General features: G+C 37.4%; 4 protein-coding genes across 9 annotated transcripts in view; 1 reads left to right on the forward strand and 3 right to left on the reverse strand.

Annotated features, from left to right (window-relative positions):
- Positions 1 to 796: 796 nt before the first annotated feature.
- On the reverse strand, positions 797 to 7,234 carry atg14 (autophagy related 14). Of its 2 annotated transcripts, none has more exons than XM_052580215.1 (10): positions 6,776 to 7,234; positions 6,149 to 6,211; positions 6,026 to 6,068; positions 5,857 to 5,938; positions 5,504 to 5,741; positions 4,456 to 4,679; positions 2,912 to 3,029; positions 2,667 to 2,757; positions 2,497 to 2,582; positions 797 to 1,801 (listed from the first exon to the last, which is right to left on the reverse strand). In XM_052580215.1, the coding sequence occupies exons 1-10, from the start codon at positions 7,066 to 7,068 to the stop codon at positions 1,504 to 1,506; spliced, it is 1,536 nt and encodes a 511-aa protein (XP_052436175.1). In that variant the 5' UTR covers positions 7,069 to 7,234; the 3' UTR covers positions 797 to 1,503. The 2 variants fall into 2 exon arrangements, with proteins under 2 accessions (XP_052436175.1, XP_052436174.1); XM_052580214.1 differs by having other exon boundaries at positions 4,441 to 4,679.
- A 580-nt stretch (positions 7,235 to 7,814) lies between these two features.
- Positions 7,815 to 10,976, reverse strand: tbpl2 (TATA box binding protein like 2). 2 transcript variants are annotated; one of them, XM_052580896.1, is made up of 7 exons: positions 10,785 to 10,976; positions 9,961 to 10,325; positions 9,458 to 9,545; positions 9,130 to 9,221; positions 8,818 to 8,985; positions 8,617 to 8,711; positions 7,815 to 8,248 (listed from the first exon to the last, which is right to left on the reverse strand). In XM_052580896.1, exons 1-7 carry the CDS (start codon positions 10,830 to 10,832, stop codon positions 8,172 to 8,174), a joined length of 933 nt encoding a protein of 310 aa, XP_052436856.1. In that variant the 5' UTR covers positions 10,833 to 10,976; the 3' UTR covers positions 7,815 to 8,171. The 2 variants fall into 2 exon arrangements, with proteins under 2 accessions (XP_052436856.1, XP_052436855.1); XM_052580895.1 differs by having other exon boundaries at positions 8,818 to 8,988; positions 10,785 to 10,959.
- Positions 10,977 to 11,184: 208 nt separating this feature from the next.
- Positions 11,185 to 13,672, forward strand: jmjd7 (jumonji domain containing 7). The gene is made up of 8 exons (XM_052580067.1): positions 11,185 to 11,448; positions 11,750 to 11,903; positions 11,970 to 12,223; positions 12,318 to 12,374; positions 12,771 to 12,866; positions 12,977 to 13,053; positions 13,179 to 13,338; positions 13,461 to 13,672. The coding sequence occupies exons 1-8, from the start codon at positions 11,400 to 11,402 to the stop codon at positions 13,547 to 13,549; spliced, it is 936 nt and encodes a 311-aa protein (XP_052436027.1). The 5' UTR covers positions 11,185 to 11,399; the 3' UTR covers positions 13,550 to 13,672.
- mapkbp1 (mitogen-activated protein kinase binding protein 1) overlaps positions 13,657 to 19,667 on the reverse strand; it is a 42,866-nt gene continuing 36,855 nt past the window's right edge. For 2 of the 4 annotated variants that reach the window (XM_052580065.1, XM_052580064.1), the window contains 5 exons: positions 19,501 to 19,576; positions 19,105 to 19,394; positions 18,070 to 18,957; positions 16,481 to 16,566; positions 13,657 to 16,351 (listed from right to left, as the gene is read on the reverse strand). In XM_052580065.1, the coding sequence (XP_052436025.1) occupies positions 16,097 to 16,351; positions 16,481 to 16,566; positions 18,070 to 18,957; positions 19,105 to 19,394; positions 19,501 to 19,576 (1,595 nt within the window). In that variant the 3' untranslated portion in view covers positions 13,657 to 16,096. Of the gene's footprint in view, positions 16,352 to 16,480; positions 16,567 to 17,898; positions 18,958 to 19,104; positions 19,395 to 19,500; positions 19,577 to 19,667 lie in introns of all 4 variants that reach the window. The other 2 variants (XM_052580061.1, XM_052580063.1) reach the window with 1 other exon arrangement.

Raw genomic sequence — 19,667 nt, forward strand, 5'->3', positions numbered from 1 at the left:
TATGCCTTGGTTTAAAAATATTTCAATTTAGAATACTTAAATCTGTTATAAATAATCCACATCAGTCCTAACTGGGACTTAATTTCCAAACTTTGGATCTATATTTTAGATCCATTAGCTTTCACTCTGGTTTGTATTTTTCAAGCTTTGACTTCAAGTGCACATTCCTGAGTAGAAGATGTGTTACTGTGAAATAAAATGTCTGGTTTATAATGGAGAATAAGTGGGTCAAACCTTGGATTTAAGTTGGCTGGCAGTAAAAAGTTTAAAACTGCCTGCCTTGGTGAGTACTTTCAAATCATGATTTAAAAATCTTACATTTTAGACTTGCCCTGCCATTTTGGTGTCTTTATGAATTGTAGGATTATTAAAGTTTTGTTACCAATAAAAGAGAAACCCTATGCAAAAAAATATTTATAATCCACGTGTTAGATATTCTGCAAAAGAAAATATCTGAAAATAAGAATAGCTTGTCTCAATGCAGTGGCCACTATGAACGCATCAGTGGCCACTATGAACCCATTTTTCCTGAAATTACAAATCTCCATGTTAATGTACATCGCTAAATATTTTGTAAGAAATTATAACTCACTTTAATATTTGGTGCACATTTAATTTGAACATGAAACTAGGTGAAAATCCTAATGTTTGAAATGTACTCACACGTACTTGTCTTTTGCTTTCATATCTTGAAGTAGAATATAAATATAATGGAATTGAGGCCATAAACTACATATTTAATCAATTAATTTTCATAGTCTGTGTATACAGGAATAATGCTTCATTTCCTATTGCATTTCAGAGAGGTACTCTGTTTAATGATTGAAAAAGTCTGATAATACAAATAAAACATTCCTACAATGAAACTTACTAAATATGTTTGTTTTTTTCAACAAATGATGATGGTGAAAAAATAAACTTGTACATAAATCCTAAGAGCAAATAGACAACCAGCCTCTCTTCCGAAGGATAAAGCAGGATATTTCCGCCCAATGGGATCTGCAGTGGTTGAAGAAATATAAAGGGGAAAAAAATACTTGTCCATAAAATACAATTCCTCTTGTAAATTTATAATCTAATAGGACAACACACGATTAATATTTGCCATTCAAGTCCAGCAACATTTATAGAGAAAGGATCTTTGAAGAGCTGGTGAAAAGGTGCAATCATTCAAACAAACTCTAAAAGCAAAGTCTGTCCATACTTTGAATGTACAATTTCTGCATCGATGAGCAAACAAAGATATTTGGCAATATACACTGGATGAAGTTGACTTGTGTGTGGTTTCTACAATATAAAGTGAGCTACAAAAGATCAGAAATGCAGAAGTAGTTCACTACACTGTCCCGTCCTGCAATAAAACCACACATTTATTCAGTATGAGCAGTCAAATGAAACTTCCCTTTATTTCTCCCAATGGCCAAGCTGACATAAGTGAGAATGACAGTAATGGGGTGTTTGCATAGGTCAAACCGGTTGAACCACCCCAACATCCACCGGATCTCAGCGCTGCCCGGTGTAGTTGCGGAACCAGGAGGTGACAGAGGCAGCCGCAGAGGAGATCATGCCCCCTGCATTGCCAGCTGGCTGGGACGCCTGCATGCCGCTCTGGGACAGATCCATAGGCTGGGAAGGGATGTCACAGAAGCGAGGGCTTGGAACCGTCTCCCAGTCTATGCCCAAGTCTGTTTCTTCATCCGTCACAGCCTCGTCTCCGCTCTCCTCCGCCGGTCCAGCCGCCTCTGGTTCCACAAACTCCATAGAGTCTTCCAAGTCAGCACTCACCTCAAACGGCCCGGTTCTAGTGAAAAAGAATGGAAAAGTTTGCAACACATTAGTTTACTACCATTCAAAGGTTTGGGGTCTGCAAGTTTTTTCTTCGTCTCATATGTTCACCACAGCTGCATTTATTTGTAAAAGCAATGATATTTGTGAATTATTACTACAATTTAAAACAACATTTACATTTAAATATATTTTCAAATATATTCCTTTGATGCAATGCTGAAATTCCAGCATCGTTACTCCAGTCTTCAGTCACATGATCCTTCAGAAATCATTCTAATATCATAGAAATCATTTATTATTATTATTGATATAAAAACCGTGTCACCTTTTTTTTCAGGATTCTTTGACGGATATAAAGTAAAAAAAAAAAAAAGAAAAGAAAAAAAAAGATTTTATTTGAATTAAGATAAAGTCTTTACTGTCACTTTTGATAAATTTACTGTGTCCTTTCTAATCAACGACAACAACAAAATCATACTGACACTAAAGTTTTTGAACCGTAGTGGAAAAATACATATATATTAAACAGAGACTGAAAAAAAGAAGTTTAAGAGTTAAGAGTTTTATAATTAAAGCAAATAATTAAGACAACACTTTATTTTATCTATTGGAATTTATTTGGATCATAAATAATTGGCTATAACATAAATCGTGGACAATATAAAAGTAAAATGTTTCACTAAAGCACAGGACAATGTAATTCCTCACCTGCCAAGTTTCTTGTTTGCTGGAGACACCAGAAACATTATATTTCTCAAAGTGTGGTGAGGATGAAGCAGCTCGCTGTCGACATGCTAAGATTCAATCATAAACATGAGGCTTGTGATCAGAATATGACTTCTCGGATCAGAGTGGTCTCAGTTTTGAGAAGAATTTACCTGTGAGAAGCAGAGGTGCAGGATGTTGGTGTTAAGTTTGTTTACGGCACGGGTGAAGCGGTAGCGGGTCAGATTATCACCGCAGAACTCACTGTAGAATAGAAAACAGAATAAAGGACATTCTTTTTTTTTATATTATAATAAAAAGCTAGCTGTCAGGGCAACATTTATTATTTTCATTTATAGTAACTTAAAATAAAAAAAATAATTAAAACTATTTAAGACAATTAACATGCAGCTGTCACCTGTTGCACAATTTTTTCGGAAGGCTGACATCAAGAATATGAGACAGGATATTGATGAGCTGGGTAGCATAGCAGAGGGCGGCACTGACGGTGTGTGCCGGGTTGATGTGGTCCAACTCTATACAAGAAAATAAACGATCCTGTAAAATTAATATGTTAAATATCCTCTTTCCTTTAAAGAGGAACAGAAAGCATTAAAACTGAATGTAATGCATTTTGAAAGGATGTAAACATATTTAGTTAACTATCACTGCACTGAGAAATAACAATTGGTTGGTTGGGTCGGGTAATAACACCACTCCAGCTTCCTATTTTTATTCCTATTTTTATCAAGCTGAAAAACTTGGTCCAATGATGTGGATTATTTTCTTTTTTTAAATGCTTTTTTAATGTTTCCTGAGGTGTACTTATATTGTTAGTATGACGTTTACATTTAAAATTTAAAAATAAAAGGCATTTTTAGATCCTGATTTTAGTCCTCTGGCTTGAATGCTCTGTTTGAGGGGGCGTGTCTGCTGTGAGATTCTGTTGAAACAACTGTTGTGATTGGCTGGCATCTTTGCATTCAAAATGTGTATTACATGTGGAACCCCTCTCAAAAAATTTCACTACTTTTTTTTATTACTATTACAGCTGTCGAGATTAACGAATCATGGAAGTGTTGATTATTTTTAGTCGGTTCATCACGTGAATGCAGTGTTCTCGTCATTGCAACGCTTTTTTTCTCACAAAAGGCTTTCACCACAACTAACAGCAAACACAGTATCGACATGAATACAGTAAGAGCTTCGATGTGCAGCATAACAGCGTCATTCATTATAACAGCAGTTTGTGTGCAGATATACTCGCGATGTGTGATTGACAGCTCCGAACAATATAAAGGGAGCGTTCTTTGATCGCTCTCTGTAGTTTAATCACAATTTAAATAACAGATTTGTTTCGTGCTATGCTACTAAGAGAAACATTGTGAAGTTGATCATTTAGTCACTGGCTTGATTCACTGATGCATAAACAGTATTAAACGATTTAGAAAGAAAGTCTGTGTGAACTTGAATGATTAGCTACACATCAGAAATCACTGATCACAGATCAGGCATTAATGAACACTGTTACTCACTGTTTGTGGCAGTGCTGTTGAATCCATATCATAAAAGTCTGTTTGTAACGCCTGTGCTGACATTGCGACGGAATTAAATGTAAATGTTTTGGAAGGCAAAGCAGAGAAAGAGGAGGTAACCTTTCCCCGTATAACGACAAAAGGGGAAGGTTCCAGATCGGCCCGTCTGAGCTCTCGTTTTCTCAAAGGCAGAGCAGGACACCCAGGGCTTTATTTACACCTATCGAAATGTCTAGCAACTGGGGGACCATAGACAGGCTAGGGAAACTCATATTAATGTTAAAAAAACTCATAAAGTGTGATTTTCATGTCATGGGACCTTTAAACATTCATTTTAAAAAAATCATATAAAGTTTTAGAAGTTTGCTACAACTCAAAAATGGATTTAATGTTTGAGAGGTAGAGTAATTACCCATTAGTTGTGTACCTGGCCCCTGATTTCCACTCTTCTCCTCCACCCAGCTGTAGTAGGCCGAGCAGTCTCCATTACTGGGAAGTGTGACGTGTGGCCCAGTGATACTGATGCTTGTCTCTCCATTCTGATCGTCCCAGATCCAGCGGCCTGAGCTGTAGGTGATTCGCCTCGCCTCTGCAAGTTCACTGACGGTGCTGGAGGTCAGAGCAAGGTCATTCTCAGCCTCTGCTGGGTCCCTGCAGGCCAGAAAGACTTCAGATTATTCATAATAAAGCATGTTTATTACTATTAATAATATGCTCATATTCAAAGACCAGCCTAACAAGATTAGTTCATGCTCATTTATCATTATCAAGTGATAGTAAGTTAATTACACAAAGAGTATCCAAGGAGCAAGCTGTTAAGTGTCACACTCAAAGAGCACATTCATAAGCAATTATTCAGTATGATTAGGGCCATACCAGGTGAAAAAAAAAATGTCTCTTATGCTCAACAAGTCTGCATTTGGTCAAAACAAAAAAGTTATATTGTTAAATATCATTACAATTTAAAATAAGTTTTCTGTTTGAATATATTAAAAATAATAAAATGGAACATATTTAAAAATTAATATATCTGAATATATTTTAAATGTTTTTTATTCCTGTGATGGCAACCATTATTTCAGTCTTCAGAGTCAGTGTTGATGTACAAAACCTTAAAATTATTTGAATTTTTTTTTTTTTGATTGTCCTTACTGTCAATTCTGAATACAGCTATTCATTTCTTAAAAAAAACAGTAGTGTATTATTTTTCTGGTGTTTCAGTGGTGATTTAAACAATAAAACTGTACAGAAAATATGTACAAGACACATTTCAGACTATCAATTCCCCCTTTAAGGCTGTTCTACTAAACAAGCAGCGAAATTATGCTGTCTTGCAAGCTTACATGTTTTCACACAAATTCTAAGTTAGTTGACTTTTCTAGAATGCATTGCAACAAGCTCAGTTAAAATATCATCATATCATATAATTTAATGTTCATTAGAATATGTTTATGCTCATCTAAATCTTCTCTGACCTGCTGCCCTGCTTCTCCTCCTGGATGTTGAAGATATGAGTGGTGACCTCCAGGATGTGCTCTCTCCGCACCTCGGCCAGGACCTCCAGCCTCCCCTGCAGCTCTTTGGATCTCTTCTCCAGGAGCTCGCCTAGACGTTGGTTATGCCGCTTAATTTTGTCCCTCTTTTCCTGATGTCGGCTGGCCCTGCGCTGCAGTCGCTGCCCTTCCTCCTGGGAACGCAACAACAGCTCCTTGCCTAAGGTGAAGAAAAAGAAACATCCAAGACATCAAACAACAAATTGCTATTTTCAATGTGATTTATGCATGATTACACACTTTTCTCTTGGGATCTTTTTTGTTGTGATACTCACCACTCTTCACTTCTTCACTGCCGGTGCAGATGGCCTCCTTGAGTTGCTGGATTTTCATCTTGCATGACATGATTTTCCACCTCTGCGTTAAACAAAATACAAAACCATGATTGAGATAATTTTTTTAAAAACAGGCTTATATAATTATATAATGCACAAAAATACTTACAAGCTGGTCCGCCTGGACCTTCTTGTCCATGGCTTTGATGACTCTGAAATAAAAGGAGAATTCAGACTGGGTATTATCTGTACATAATGTAGATTTATGCATTGCATAATGCTGATTTAATACCTCTGTTGAAGATTCTCCTTTTCATTTTTGAGCTTTTGTAGTCTTTGAAGCTTTTCTGAATACCTGATGACACAAAACAAGATAGCGAGTAAAACACATTTAACTTGCTATATATATATATATATATATATATATATATATATATATATATATATATATATATATATATATATATATTATATTATATTGTTACATTTAGCAGTATGACTCAGCTAAAGCTAACCAGGTCAACACATTGGCATAATCAAAAAACTGTCACAAAGTTTCTTTACAAAACTAAAATAAGCCATGACAACACTTTTAATAATGTATTTAAAACCTATTTAAATAACCAAGTCACTGACTTGTGACAAGAAAAGGAGAACGCAGAAACGTAAAAGTCTTTTATCTGACAGTTTGTTTACAAAGTTAGCAGTTAGCAACTTAGCATTCGATTCAAGGGCCGTGAATTAGCAAAATTATATCTAGCGTGTTCACAAAACGCATATATACGCCGAAAACACTTCAAATCAAGAGACAATTTATGCTTAAATAAAATAAATAACGTTAGATGAAAAACAGCTCGATAAACCTCAAAGCTGATAGCATGCTAGAGTGAGCTGTGTTAGCATATGAATTAAAACACACCTCTCTGGATTTCTCCCGTCGAAATACACAAAATCGCCGTTGTGAATGCAGCGGGCGCAGGTCAGTCTGCGTCTGGCCGTGTTGCAGAGCGGACATCTCTCCACGGCTACAAAAAGCCCCTCCGCATCATCCAGAGCCTCCACCATGACCGCGGCAGCAGCGCTCACGCACGCCGGCTGAAGGTGCTGCGGAGGCGGCTTGGGTCGAACGGGCTCCCGGGTCTCTGAAGCAGACTCTGGATGATCTTCACCAGGCCCCAAAGCCCGGGGTTCGCCTGATAAGGGACAAGCCATGACGACACGGGTTCTATTAAGAATAGAAGTCCCTTAGAAACAATCACTGTAAGATTTACATGATTTGTAGTTGGAAATATGAAAATATATCCAGTAGTTCTGGTCCTAAGGTCTCTATGCCCAGCTGAGTGCAGTGGCTGTCTGCCCTACGCACCATGTGACGTATGTTGTTTGTGTATGTTTTGTCACGTGTGAGATGGTGGGGTCTCTTACAGAAAATTACAGTGATTACCATACTTTTAAATACCATAAAATACCATCAGCCAATACAAGGACTTTAATACCATAGTAATACAATATATTTTTCTATCAAAAAAACAAAATCGTTTAGTGTACGTTTGCAATTTTATTTTCTCTCTCTCTCTCTATATATATATATCTACATCTCCATCTCTCTCTCTCTTTCTATATATATCCTATCTATCTATCTATCTATCTATCTATCTATCTATCTATCTATCTATCTATCATATATACATATATACACATACATACATACATACATACATATATATATATATATATATATATATATATATATATATACATACATATATATATATACATACATACATATATATACACATACATACATACATATATATATACATACATACATACATACATACATATATATATATACACATATATATATATATATATATATATATATATATATATATATATATATATATATATATATATGTATATATATGTATATAGGAAATAACACTTCATTTCATTGGTTGTGCAGAAGAGAAGTCTTCAAAGTTTATTTACCTGCATCAGCAAGTTCAACATGTACAAGAACGGTCATAAACGAAGTGGAAATGTCTCCACATGAGAGCCCACATAAGGCAAAGCTGAATATATCAACAAAACATTTATTTTTCACAGTAAGCTGTGAAATGCTCTGTTATTTCAGCATCCCTCACTAATGCAGACAACAAAGTTAACAAAGACATTAAACAAAGTGCAATAACAAAAGTTTTGATTAAATGATTGCATTCAATCCTTTCGAGCACCGCTCGTATATTTATACGAGGCACATCGTTATAGAGAAGTATTCCCATGCAGCACATGTAATTGTAAGTGCAGCATTTCTACTGCTTCCTGAACCCTTTCAGGATGGGGTAAATATTTTCAAAGGCTTCGTAGATCTCGGACCGCTCTTTCGCACCTAAAAATCATGACAACATGAGGAGAATGAGTTTCAATTTCAGTGCAACACTTGGAGTAGTTCCCCAAAATTGAAAATGTGCTTATGAGTTGGAGATTTGTTTGTTTATTGATGAACTAGAGTCTGGTGGATTACTTGTATATTATTGTGATGTTTTTATCAGCCGTTTGACGGCACCCATTCACTGCGGAGGATCCACAGGTGAGCAATTGATAAATATTTCCAAATCTTTTCCAATGCAGAAAAACTCTCGGACTGCACGAGGCTGAGTACATTTTCAGCTAATTAGCATTTTTTGGGTGAACTATTCCTTTAAAATTGGACTATGTGAGATAAGACTAGCAAATAAGACTATATATCAACTATACCTGTGAGCACTACTTTTCCAGACACAAAAATCAGCAGCACAATACGTGGCTTCACCATGCGATATATCAATCCAGGAAACAACTCTGGCTCATAGCTGGAGGGGTAAAATTGTTAAAGACAGATGTTACAAAGGCCACTTATATTGTGGGCCAGTAACCATCAAACAAAATGATGACAGACACACAGACGCCTGTCCAGACCTGCTGAACTGCTGGTGAGTGAGGACCAGGCCTTCTAAGCGGATAGGAAAGCAGACATCACAACTTCCAACCATGTTTTGGATTTTGAAGTCAAGGAATTTGGCAGGGAAACCAAGTTTCTGTACCACCCGGGCATATTTCCGTGCAGCAAGGCGAGATTGCTCCTCACTGCTTGGAAAGATAAACAAAGGGAAAGGCAAATATAGGGTAAAAGACACGTGTGAGACTAACATAGAGCTAAGTTTATCTATTTTACAGTTGTGCTACCTTAATGCATTATAGTTAAGAGTTCTGAATATATATTATGTATACCTCTTGGCCCCAGTGCAGACCATTTTCCCAGAGCTGAATATGAGAGCAGTAGTCCTTGGTTCACGGATCCTCATTATAACAGCAGCAAAACGCTATACATAGGCAAATTTTGGAGTTATGCGACTGAAAAGACTTGAAAATTTACCTAAAACACAAAGTTAAAGGAAGTTCCCCCAAAAATGTAAACGCTGTCATTTATTTTTACTCATGTCAACAGCATACAGAATAATCAATGACAAAATCTACAATAACTTTTCCTTTGTGTTTTGTCTATGATTTAATACAATTCTGTATAGTGTTGCATATATAAACTACAGTAGAAAAGTACCTTTGGGTTGTATTCAGCATTTCGAGCTTGAAGTGCAATGGATTTGAGATTCAGAGGGCAAGCAAGATTCACTGTTGACACAATATTCCTGTGTATGATCAAAAACAGGTTTGGAAATATGGTTTACAAAATTAGGATGGAATGGCTGGTGGTTCATAAAGTAATCACTTTATACTTAAAGTAAAGTAGTGCATAGAGCTTTATTCAAATCTAACTTAACTGCAGACATTTGGTTTACCTAAATCATAGAGTTTAAGCCTTATACAGCCTTTTACACTCAAAGAACCTTTCACTGAACAGTTCTTAAAAGAACCATTTCTTATTTGTATAAAGCACATTTTAATAATCTAACTGTTTATAATAATCAAACTTTTTTTGTGAAATTGAAAGTATGCAGAGAAGGTTCTTCATGAAACCAAATAAAGATATTCATTTTTTTTTTTAGAGAGTAGCCATGTTTGAAAGAAAAAAAAGAACTTTTTATTTTATTTTAAATGTCTTACTGTAATTGTGGGATGATGCCTGAGCTCTCTGCCACTGGGGTCATGGGGGTCATAGGGGTCATGGGAGTCATCGGGAGATTGAACTGCGAGGCGTTTTGTGCAGGATTACTGGTGTCAGTATCTGCTTCTGTCGACTCTCTCGGAGGACAGTCCGTGTAAATGCCGCTGTCCTCATTCCTGCTGAGATTCTCAGCCTGTGACGGCTCATCTTGAGTGCTGAGTTCATCTGGTAAGAAGCTTAGGTCCAAGTCTTCAGTGAGATCTTTCTCTTGAGAGGCTAAAGAGGTCAGGAAAGACGAATCTTGGATCTGTTGAGCTGGACCCTGTAGGCCCAGATCACCCTCAAAGTTGTAGTCAGGTGAACCCTTAGTAGAACCAAAAAAAAAAAAAAAAATACATAAATAAATAAATAATACATTATAGGATATAATGGTATAATACATCAATATAAATTTAAAGCACTATTTATTGTTCAAGGGAAACAAAATTCCAAATAAATAAATGAATACATAAATGACAAGGACATTTATGAAAAAATAATAATAATAAATGCACTAATAACATTTGAAAGTGTATAGCAATATTTTAGTCGTACTTTATTTTAAACTCAAATATTTTATTAATTTGCCAATTTTTTCCATTTCTGTAGTAAGGTTTTGAATGTATTTATTCCTGTATTTCATACTGCCTCTTAAATATGCTGACTTTCTTATTTACAATTACTTAATTTGTTATAAGAACAAGTAGACTTGAGTGCATCTCGATAAGATTGACAATGTTTTCAGCAAACAAAGGCAATTTCAGACATTTATTTAAAAACTTACAGCAATAGTCTGGTCAAAGTAATTTTCGAGAGCTGAATCCACATCCATGTTTCTTAAGGTCCATTGGAAGTTAACCAATTTGCACGAAAAAAAAAAAAAACCGAGAAAAGTATCCTAGTCCAAATAATAGTGCTGCCACTTTACCTGTGGATGTGATCTAATTGGCGTCAAGTGTGAAGCTACTCACACAGAGGCGTGACAAATCATGCCATCAAAACTATATATATATTATATAAAATATATATATTTATATTTTTGTTGTTGCATTCTGGGCTAACAATATAACAAAACGTTACTTTAAAAACATAAATAAATAGTTTTTTTCCAGAAGTGCAGTCTCCGGTCAGTAGAGGGAGACAGACACGACGCTGTAAACAGTCACTTTTGCGCATGAGCGGAAGACAAACGCCATAACATGAACAACTGTTAAACATGTGAAAAGTGCATGCGAGCTGTCTCTTATCATTTTAAAACATTAATAGTTCATTATATTGTATGAATAAGTAGGCATGCATGGGAAATAAGTATGAGTATTTTGAGCTGACAGAGGCATGTGAAAAATCACCAGTCAGTAACGTTATTAAGTTATTTTTATAGAAACATGTGGATAGTGTTATGGATGCAGTTAAAGAATGCTTGAGAAATTTTCCAAAAGAAGCAGAGGGTGAGTTCACTTACTGTCTATTGAGATCTGAACACTAACGATATATATTCATATGTTATAGTACAGAATATATTTTTTTCTGCACCAAAATATATAATTAAGCATTAAATTATTTATATTGGTGCAGAAAAAAATATTTTCTGTACCACAACATTTTGTCATATCTTACCTTAAAAATAAAAGAAGTATATAAAATTGGGCTCAATCGTTACAAAAAATTTTTTTACTGTAAGTTTGTGTGTGTGTGTGTGCAAAAATAGTTTTTTTTATATCAGTGATATCATTGTCTTCTCTTCCTTAGAGCTTTATCTTAATGATTCTGTGCCATACCTGGATGGGCCTCTCTCTCCACTTCAGTTTTATCGTGATTGGATTGGTCCCAACAAGCCCTGCATCATTCGCAATGCCTTCAGTGATTGGCCAGCTTTGTCTAAATGGAACCCCACCTATCTCAGGTGAGCCAATCAATGATCAGATCAGCTTGAGAGTTCTAAAATTGAAACTTTCCATATTTGTTGCAGAGAGAGAGTGGGCTCTAAAGTCATCAGTGTAGCTGTCACTCCAAACGGATATGCAGATGCCGTGAACGGGGATCGCTTTGTGATGCCAGAGGAGCGTCAGATGACCTTTAGCTCTCTTCTGGATATCATTGAGGGGAAGGTGAAGAGCAGTGGTGTGTTTTACGTTCAGAAGCAATGCTCAAATCTAACTGAGGAGTTACCGGAGCTGACGGGAGACGTACAGACTCACATCCCCTGGATGAGTGAAGCTCTTGGTAAGTCCACACATTTTGCATTCGTTATCTACCTGGACATGCCTTTGATTGGTTAATGGCTGAATAATTCGAAATGTGTATTCTTATAATTTAGGAAAACAGCCTGATGCTGTAAATTTCTGGCTTGGGGAGGAAAGCGCTGTCACATCAAGTGAGTTTGTCTTCATTTGTTTGTAAACGTGAAATATTGTAAACCAGTGGGCCAAAACAAGCATTAACATTAACTAAAACAGCAAAAATATTAAATTCACTCGCTCAACAAATAATTTGCTTTTCATGAAAGAACCAGAATTCCCACAGAAATCTTACATATGAGGTAGCCTATGGGTATTTTAATAATGAATAAGAATTTTTCTTGATAGGCCAAGCTCTAAAATATGTTATTTGGTAGAAATTGTGAGTAAAAAATTTTTTTTTTAAAATACAGTACTTTAAACCTTTAAATATTGTTGTGGACAATAGGGGGCAATATAGTCAAAACGTCTTTAAACACTAATTTATTTAATCAGTTTTGTGAGCAAGCACTATTTTTTTTTTTTCTCTGTAGTGCATAAAGATCATTATGAGAACCTTTACTGTGTGATCTCTGGACAGAAAGAGTTTGTTTTGCTTCCGCCGACTAATAGACCTTTCATACCGTATGGTAAGAAGTTGTTTCTTTATCCAGCTATTTTATTTTTCTAGTTTAGCTTTTCAACAAGAAAAGGGCCTCAGGACCATATATTGGCATTGTGTATTATTTCCTCAACACAGAGCTCTACCAGCCAGCGACATACAGACAGAAAGAAGATGGCAACTTTGAAATCGTGGATGAGGAAGATTCAACTAAAGTGAGTTTATATAACTTATAAATGCTTAATGAATTGTAATTGTATGTTTTGCATTCATTTTATGATTTTACATGTTTTAAATACACCTTGAAACCTTTATAAAAAAGAATCCTGCAATCTTTCAGGTGCCCTGGATCCCTCTAGACCCCCTGAACCCAGATTATGATCGATATCCCTCCTACAGGCTGGCGAAACCCCTGCTCTGCACGGTGAAAGCTGGCGAGATGTTGTACCTGCCCTCTCTCTGGTTCCACCATGTTAGACAGTCTCATGCCTGCATAGCGGGTTGGTGATTTGACCGCCAATAATATTGCAAACAATACCAGCTTGGCTTGCAAATTCTATTCTGTATTTTAGTTTCACTGTAGAACTAATCATGAATGAATCTGCTCTTTTTGTCTTGACAGTGAATTTCTGGTATGACATGGAGTATGATATCAAGTACAATTACTTCCAGCTTGTGGAGTCCTTGACAAACACTGTTGGATCACTGTGAGGGTTCAAAGGTGAAGATTTGGCTGATGGCTTTACATGTGGCGACTTCATGAGATATGCATGTACATTTTCCCTGATATAGAATTTATCTTGCAATAAACAATGCAGTTTAACATGTAATAAATACAGTTTTATTTGTTTTAATTTCCTTGAGAAAGAGATTTCAGGTGACAGAGAATAGAAACACTTGACTTCGGTTTGGAGCGAAAGGTAAGACAGTCACAAGTTTCCAAAAAGAAACAGTCTTCGAGAGCACTGGTCCATCTGTAATGCTAGAATACATCTTGATCAACTGTCATTAGGTTGGAGGTTAAAGCAGAGCTGGTCACCACAGAGAGATAGCGCTGAAAGCAGAAGGTTTGCATGATTGTTCATGAAGAGCAGGTCAAGCATACAACAATGCATTCTAGTTCATGGACCGAGCCAGCCATAAATTATGCCTTTCTTCATGCATGTGCAGTATATTCATGCTGATTCTGAAACAGCACTTTTGTTACTGATGCAGTCTTACTGTACGGTTTTCACTTCTGCTACATCACTACCCCACTAGCTAGCTAAATCAAGTTTGTTTGGGCTTACGTTAAATATTATTTAATCTCATGCATTTTCAGTCTTGATTAAAGCCATAGCACTTGTGATGAGATGGCAAATAAGAGCTGCATACAATAATGGTTTTCACCAATCTGCCATTGGTGAAAAGGGGTATGTAACAGTTGGGTAAAAATTTGCATTGTTGTTGCAATTGCACATTGTTAATAAATTTGTACCAAAATACAAAAGAATGTGGCAGAGGTGGAACTAAGCATCAAGTCAATAAATACAATTTATGCATCTCAGACACCAGGCAAGTTGCAGCTGAACTTGTTGCAGTTTTGACTTAAGCTGGGTGTACACTGTGCAACTTTTTTTTATGTCACATCATACGATATGACGCCTGTGAGAAAAAGCCATGTCGACTGAATTTTATGTCAGGCTCTATGATATAAATCTTTGGTCACCAATTATGGCATCAACTTAAGCAATCAAAGACTATCAATTTGTCCCATTGACAAAAACATATTTTAAGATCCCAAAATCGTACAGTGTGCACCTGGCTTTTTGTATCAGTAGAAGAGCTGGACACATTAAAATATGTGAAGGTCCATCTCTATAAGAAGTAACAGTACACTTAACATATTACGCCATCATTTTGAATTAAGCTTAATGACAAAAAAGTGCCTTACTGTACATTATCAATTTTATCACGGAAAAAGAAAAGTTGTTTCAAGCAGAGGTCAGAGAGGCAACACCTTAACCTATTTAGCAATGGATTGTGGGAAAGGCTGGAATACAGAGTGTTTTGTTTAGCTCTTGGGAAAATAACAGCACATCACATAACAATAAAACACCTTTAAGAAGTCATAATTGGAAAAGTTTTTTTTTTCTGTAAAAATGCTTTTCAGGATAAGTATTTTTAAAAGCAAAGTTCTGTAAAACCTGTAAACTGTTCTCATAATTTGTGCACAAAAGTTCAACGAACTTAATCTACTTGGCTATTGCAACTCTATCGTCACCAGAACATTCAATTCAAATTAAGTTTTTTTTTTTTTTTTTATGGCAGTTTTGTTTTTGTCACAATCTGCAACCTAGAATTAATCTATTAGAGGTGGACAACATCCAAATATCACTGATCTTTTTGATATATAACTGCTTGAATTACAAATTCCAGATTCATTCCTTCAAACAAATTGCTGGTCGCGATTAAGGCACCCGTATCCATGAGACAGTTACTATTCAAGTACAAAAAAGTCCTGCAAATAAAACCATACAAAATCAACCTTCGAATCCCCCCATTTTTTTCTCTGGCACCCAACTGACTCTGCTGGGCATCAGGACATTGACACTATACAACAAACAAATGTTAAAGAGCCCCTGTGTGGCTCAATAACCTATCACATGTGAATAAATATGAACCCCAACAATCCCAATTTAACTTGAGAGTATCAGCACAAACACAACATACAGTAAAAAATCATTCCATAATAAAAGGTAAAAGTGAGACAAATCTGCCTTGCTAAGACGTCCAGGGATACCGGTCCCTTCGTAAGAGAGCACTGAGAATTTCTAAAAATATCAAATACAATGTTCAAATAAACGGTGGTTGCTGGAAATTCATCTCAACAAGAGTTTGTTTTTACACATGACAGAATATTGTATCCATATAAAATTGCTTATTCGTCTTTTAAGACGATTACCACTGAATCAATTTTGCTGTACCATGCAGTTAACAAAACCATATAATCAATTTCTCTCCCTGATGCCATGTAGGTCATTCAACAGTTACGATGGCCAAACTATCTGCATGCGTTTTTAGTAGCAGGGCACAACACTTTGCAAAGGGTGAGAAAAGTCAGGAGTGTGTTGCTGCCATAGTAGCATGCTAAACAGGGAGGTAGGATAGTAGAATTTCTTTTCAATCTCTTTATTTAAAAGCTCCCCGCTATTTAAAAAAGTCTGCTGTGCAGTCTCATGGCTTGGAATCCTGTTGCAACCACAGCGCACATAGAAATCAGATTTTGTTGTCCATCCTCTTCTCCACTGCACTGAGCAGCAGTCTGGAGTACTGCTCTAAAAGGGCAAGTGTCCTGTCATCGCCTAATGTCGCATCACTGTTAGCTATTGTGCGCACAGTGCAAGTGCTGGGAGATCTTGAAGGAGTGCATGGTGGCAGCAAATTCAGCTCGTCTCTCATCGTCTCAAATGCTTCGGCCAGCACATGTGCCATTTCCTGCTGCTCCTCACTGGAGTCGGAGGAGTTGCTTAGCTACAGGAGCGCACACACATATGCAAAGTTAGATTTAAGTCACCCGCACAAAACAGTTTAGGCAGACGTGTAGGCTGAAGTGCAGCCTACTCTACAATTACATGTGAATGTGGCCAAATGATAACATACCATTTTGTAGAGGTGGGAGGCTCTTTTAAAACTGCTCTGCAATTCATTGGCAACCAGCCTGCAAGAATCCACACTGAGAGATGTGTCTGCAGAGGAGAAACCGAGCTCTGTTAGAGTCAAACTGTGTCTTAAAATGAGCGGAGCAACAAATACACAATTTTAACTGAGCATACAAAGAAAAGTAAATCTGAGAACTATAAGGCATAGAAAACGATTTTGTGCAGTGGTACTCCGCACAAGTGATTTACAGAAATATGACATGGATTAACGTCATTCATTGTTCCTGAAACAACATTCCAAAGAACAACATCAACATTAGAACCAGAGGCAAATGATTAGTCATAAGAATATTGTTGTAGGACCTTATCCTAAAGGCAAGAGGTTAATGAATAGTTGGTAGGAATGTTGTTCCAGGTACAGTTTTTACAGTGTTATTACCAAAATCACTATACGATTATTTCACAGCAACTATATACATAATGATATAGTTATTTTTGCTTTAAATTACGCTTTTTTTTTTTTTTTTTGATACCACAGACATTTAATAATACTTGCCATCATGTCAGTATCACAAAACAACAAACAAACAATGCTACATACATTGTATAACGTAATTAAATGTATAAAACACTGCATAATCTTCACTGTGTAAATTAAATTATTTCTTAAATTTACAAAAGTTATTTAGATAAGAACAATGAGAGATATTCTTTTTTGTTGTTTGATTAACATGAATGACAGACATGAATGAGGAACATTAGACTGCTGTCACTTTAGGAGCTGCCTGGATCCAGTATACTGTTACATGTTTTCTTTCTCAGCTGCTTGCTTTCACTTAAGACTTAAATTACTGTGAGGATACTTGCAGAGATGGGCATTTTGACACATACAAGAGTGTTTATTTAAACGTTCAAGGCCTATAAAGAGGCAAAAATAACTCAAATACTCTCGAACTCTATGAGCAACATCTTTGTGTGTTTTTGCTCTCAAACCAAAATGCGCATATAGCAAAATGAGTTCTCTTTAGCTTAAAATCACCTGTTTTTAAACTGTAATGGTTAAAAACACATGCTAACTGCAAGTTTTCGGATTGGATACAGTTGCCCTAGCAAAAATATAAACCCTACTGCAGGGATGCCAGGTTTTCGCAACAAAACCCACCCAATTGCTACCCAACACTAGCACAATCATGTTTCGAGGGGGGATAAAAATACATGTTTTTGGTGGGGTTCCCCTGGTACAATTCACATTCTTGGGGCTAAATAATCACATTATTAGGGTCACTTTGACCTATGGACATGGTAGAAAATGTTTCAGTGAGCAAAATACATGTGTCAGATAATGGCCTGTTAGTTGGTTGAGTACCACTGGATTAGGGGAAAGATGTTACAGCAAGTGTTAGTAGGAGCACGCCTCACCCTGCAGGTGGAATTGGTTAATGGGTGAAGAGGGTGAAGAAGAGATGAAGGATGTGATGGAGGAGGTAGAGGATGAGAGAGGCCAGAGCCCTTTGGTAAAGAAGTGTTTAGACAGGCCAAGCCGTAGCTGAACAGAAGATGGAACAAGGGAAGACTGAGGTCCTGGCAAACCTGAATCTTGAGATCCTGAGGAAGACTGAAGAAGACTTAGACTGCACCGGCTCATGGGAGGGCACTCAGTCTTGGAGGTGTCCTCTCTTCTCGGCTCTGTTTGCAAGTAGAGTTCATCTTCTGTTAAATTCTTGGTCTGGCTGGGAACAAGTATCATACTAAGCTCAATCTGGTCTGGGGTTTCAGATGGACTCAAACAAACAGCTGTCACCGGTTGTACAATGCTGTTGGACGAGTCAATTGCTCCAGGATTTGCAGAGGGAGTTGTTGGAGTTCTACTTGAGATCTCCTTTTCCATTTGTACAGGTTTGGGGGTCTTACTGCATGGCGAGAGGGAAGATAACAAGGGTTTATCTGGAAGAGGATTAGGAATGTCTATATGGAGCAGTGGTCGAGCACTGCCAGTCAGTTTGACCTGGAGACCTTTAGAGGAAGAGTTTCCAGTTGAGCTAGCACTCAGCGTGGGTATGACTGCTGCATGGGACATGGAGGGGCCTGGAAATGGGGATGTCAAAGTATTAGCGGATGAAACCTGGGCAACGGGAGTGGTCGGCTTGCTTTGGGAGGTGCTCCGAGGGTTGGAAGTGTCTGAACTTGAGCCCTGGCGTATGTCTGAAGATCCTGTGTCTTCTAACTCTACCACATTTAAGTTGTCACCCATGGAAGCAGAGCGGGACATCTTGGCCATAGAGCTAGTGGTAGGACTCATGTAGGAACGGGATTTGGATTTGGTAGGTGTGGTGATGTCCTTTGGCATGGAAGTCGTGGGGCTGATGAGCGGGACGGTAGGAAGGGAACGCCGGGGTCTTTGCGTCTGCTGGTGGTCTGGAGTCTGTGGCTGTGGATGGACTTCCTTAGAAGGACGACTGGATATCTGAACCACGTCAGCTGATCAGCAGAGGAAAGAAACAAGAGATTAATGTGAGTGAATAAGACAAACCAATTGAGTAACTAATGCAAAACAATATCCTAAACCCTAAATGTGAAATACTCCATATCACCATATTAAGTAGCACAAGTTCATGGGTGATTTACCTTCTGACGAGATGTTGTGGATAGACTGAGCTTTCCTCATGCCTGCAGAACTGTTGTGACTTGCGGCAGCTTTAGCAACAGGGCTGATCAGTCTGCGGGAATCCATGATGGGTGTGCGTTTCTTCTGAATTAAACGTTGACCTGCTGACCTCTCAGTTCCATGGGATTCCTGCTGTTTGCCTGGACTCTTATTCTCCATGAGGGGCCGCACCTCTGAGATAAGAGGCCGTACAACTCCACTGGTGGTTTTAATGTCACTGCTTTTGTTTGAGGAGAATGGGAATGGAGTTCTGGTAAAGAAAGGGCAGAGGATCGTCATGTTTGCCCCTCAGAAGTCCAAGTATCACTCAAAATAGATGTCACGGTTGAAAGGGATTTGGTCAAAGGGTGACTTACCTACTAGGAGAGTTCTGAGAGAGAAACTTTGATGACATGCTGTCAGAGATATTTGGAGTTACTCTGGTTGGACTTGCTGCCAAAGAAAAAGAGTATGAGAACTCATCCTAACATTAATGGAAAATGTTTTAAGCAAATTGTGAACATGTACACTACAAACCCCCTAC

Source organism: Carassius gibelio, chromosome B17 (genome assembly GCF_023724105.1).
Source record: "Carassius gibelio isolate Cgi1373 ecotype wild population from Czech Republic chromosome B17, carGib1.2-hapl.c, whole genome shotgun sequence".
Taxonomy (NCBI): Eukaryota; Metazoa; Chordata; class Actinopteri; order Cypriniformes; family Cyprinidae; genus Carassius; species Carassius gibelio.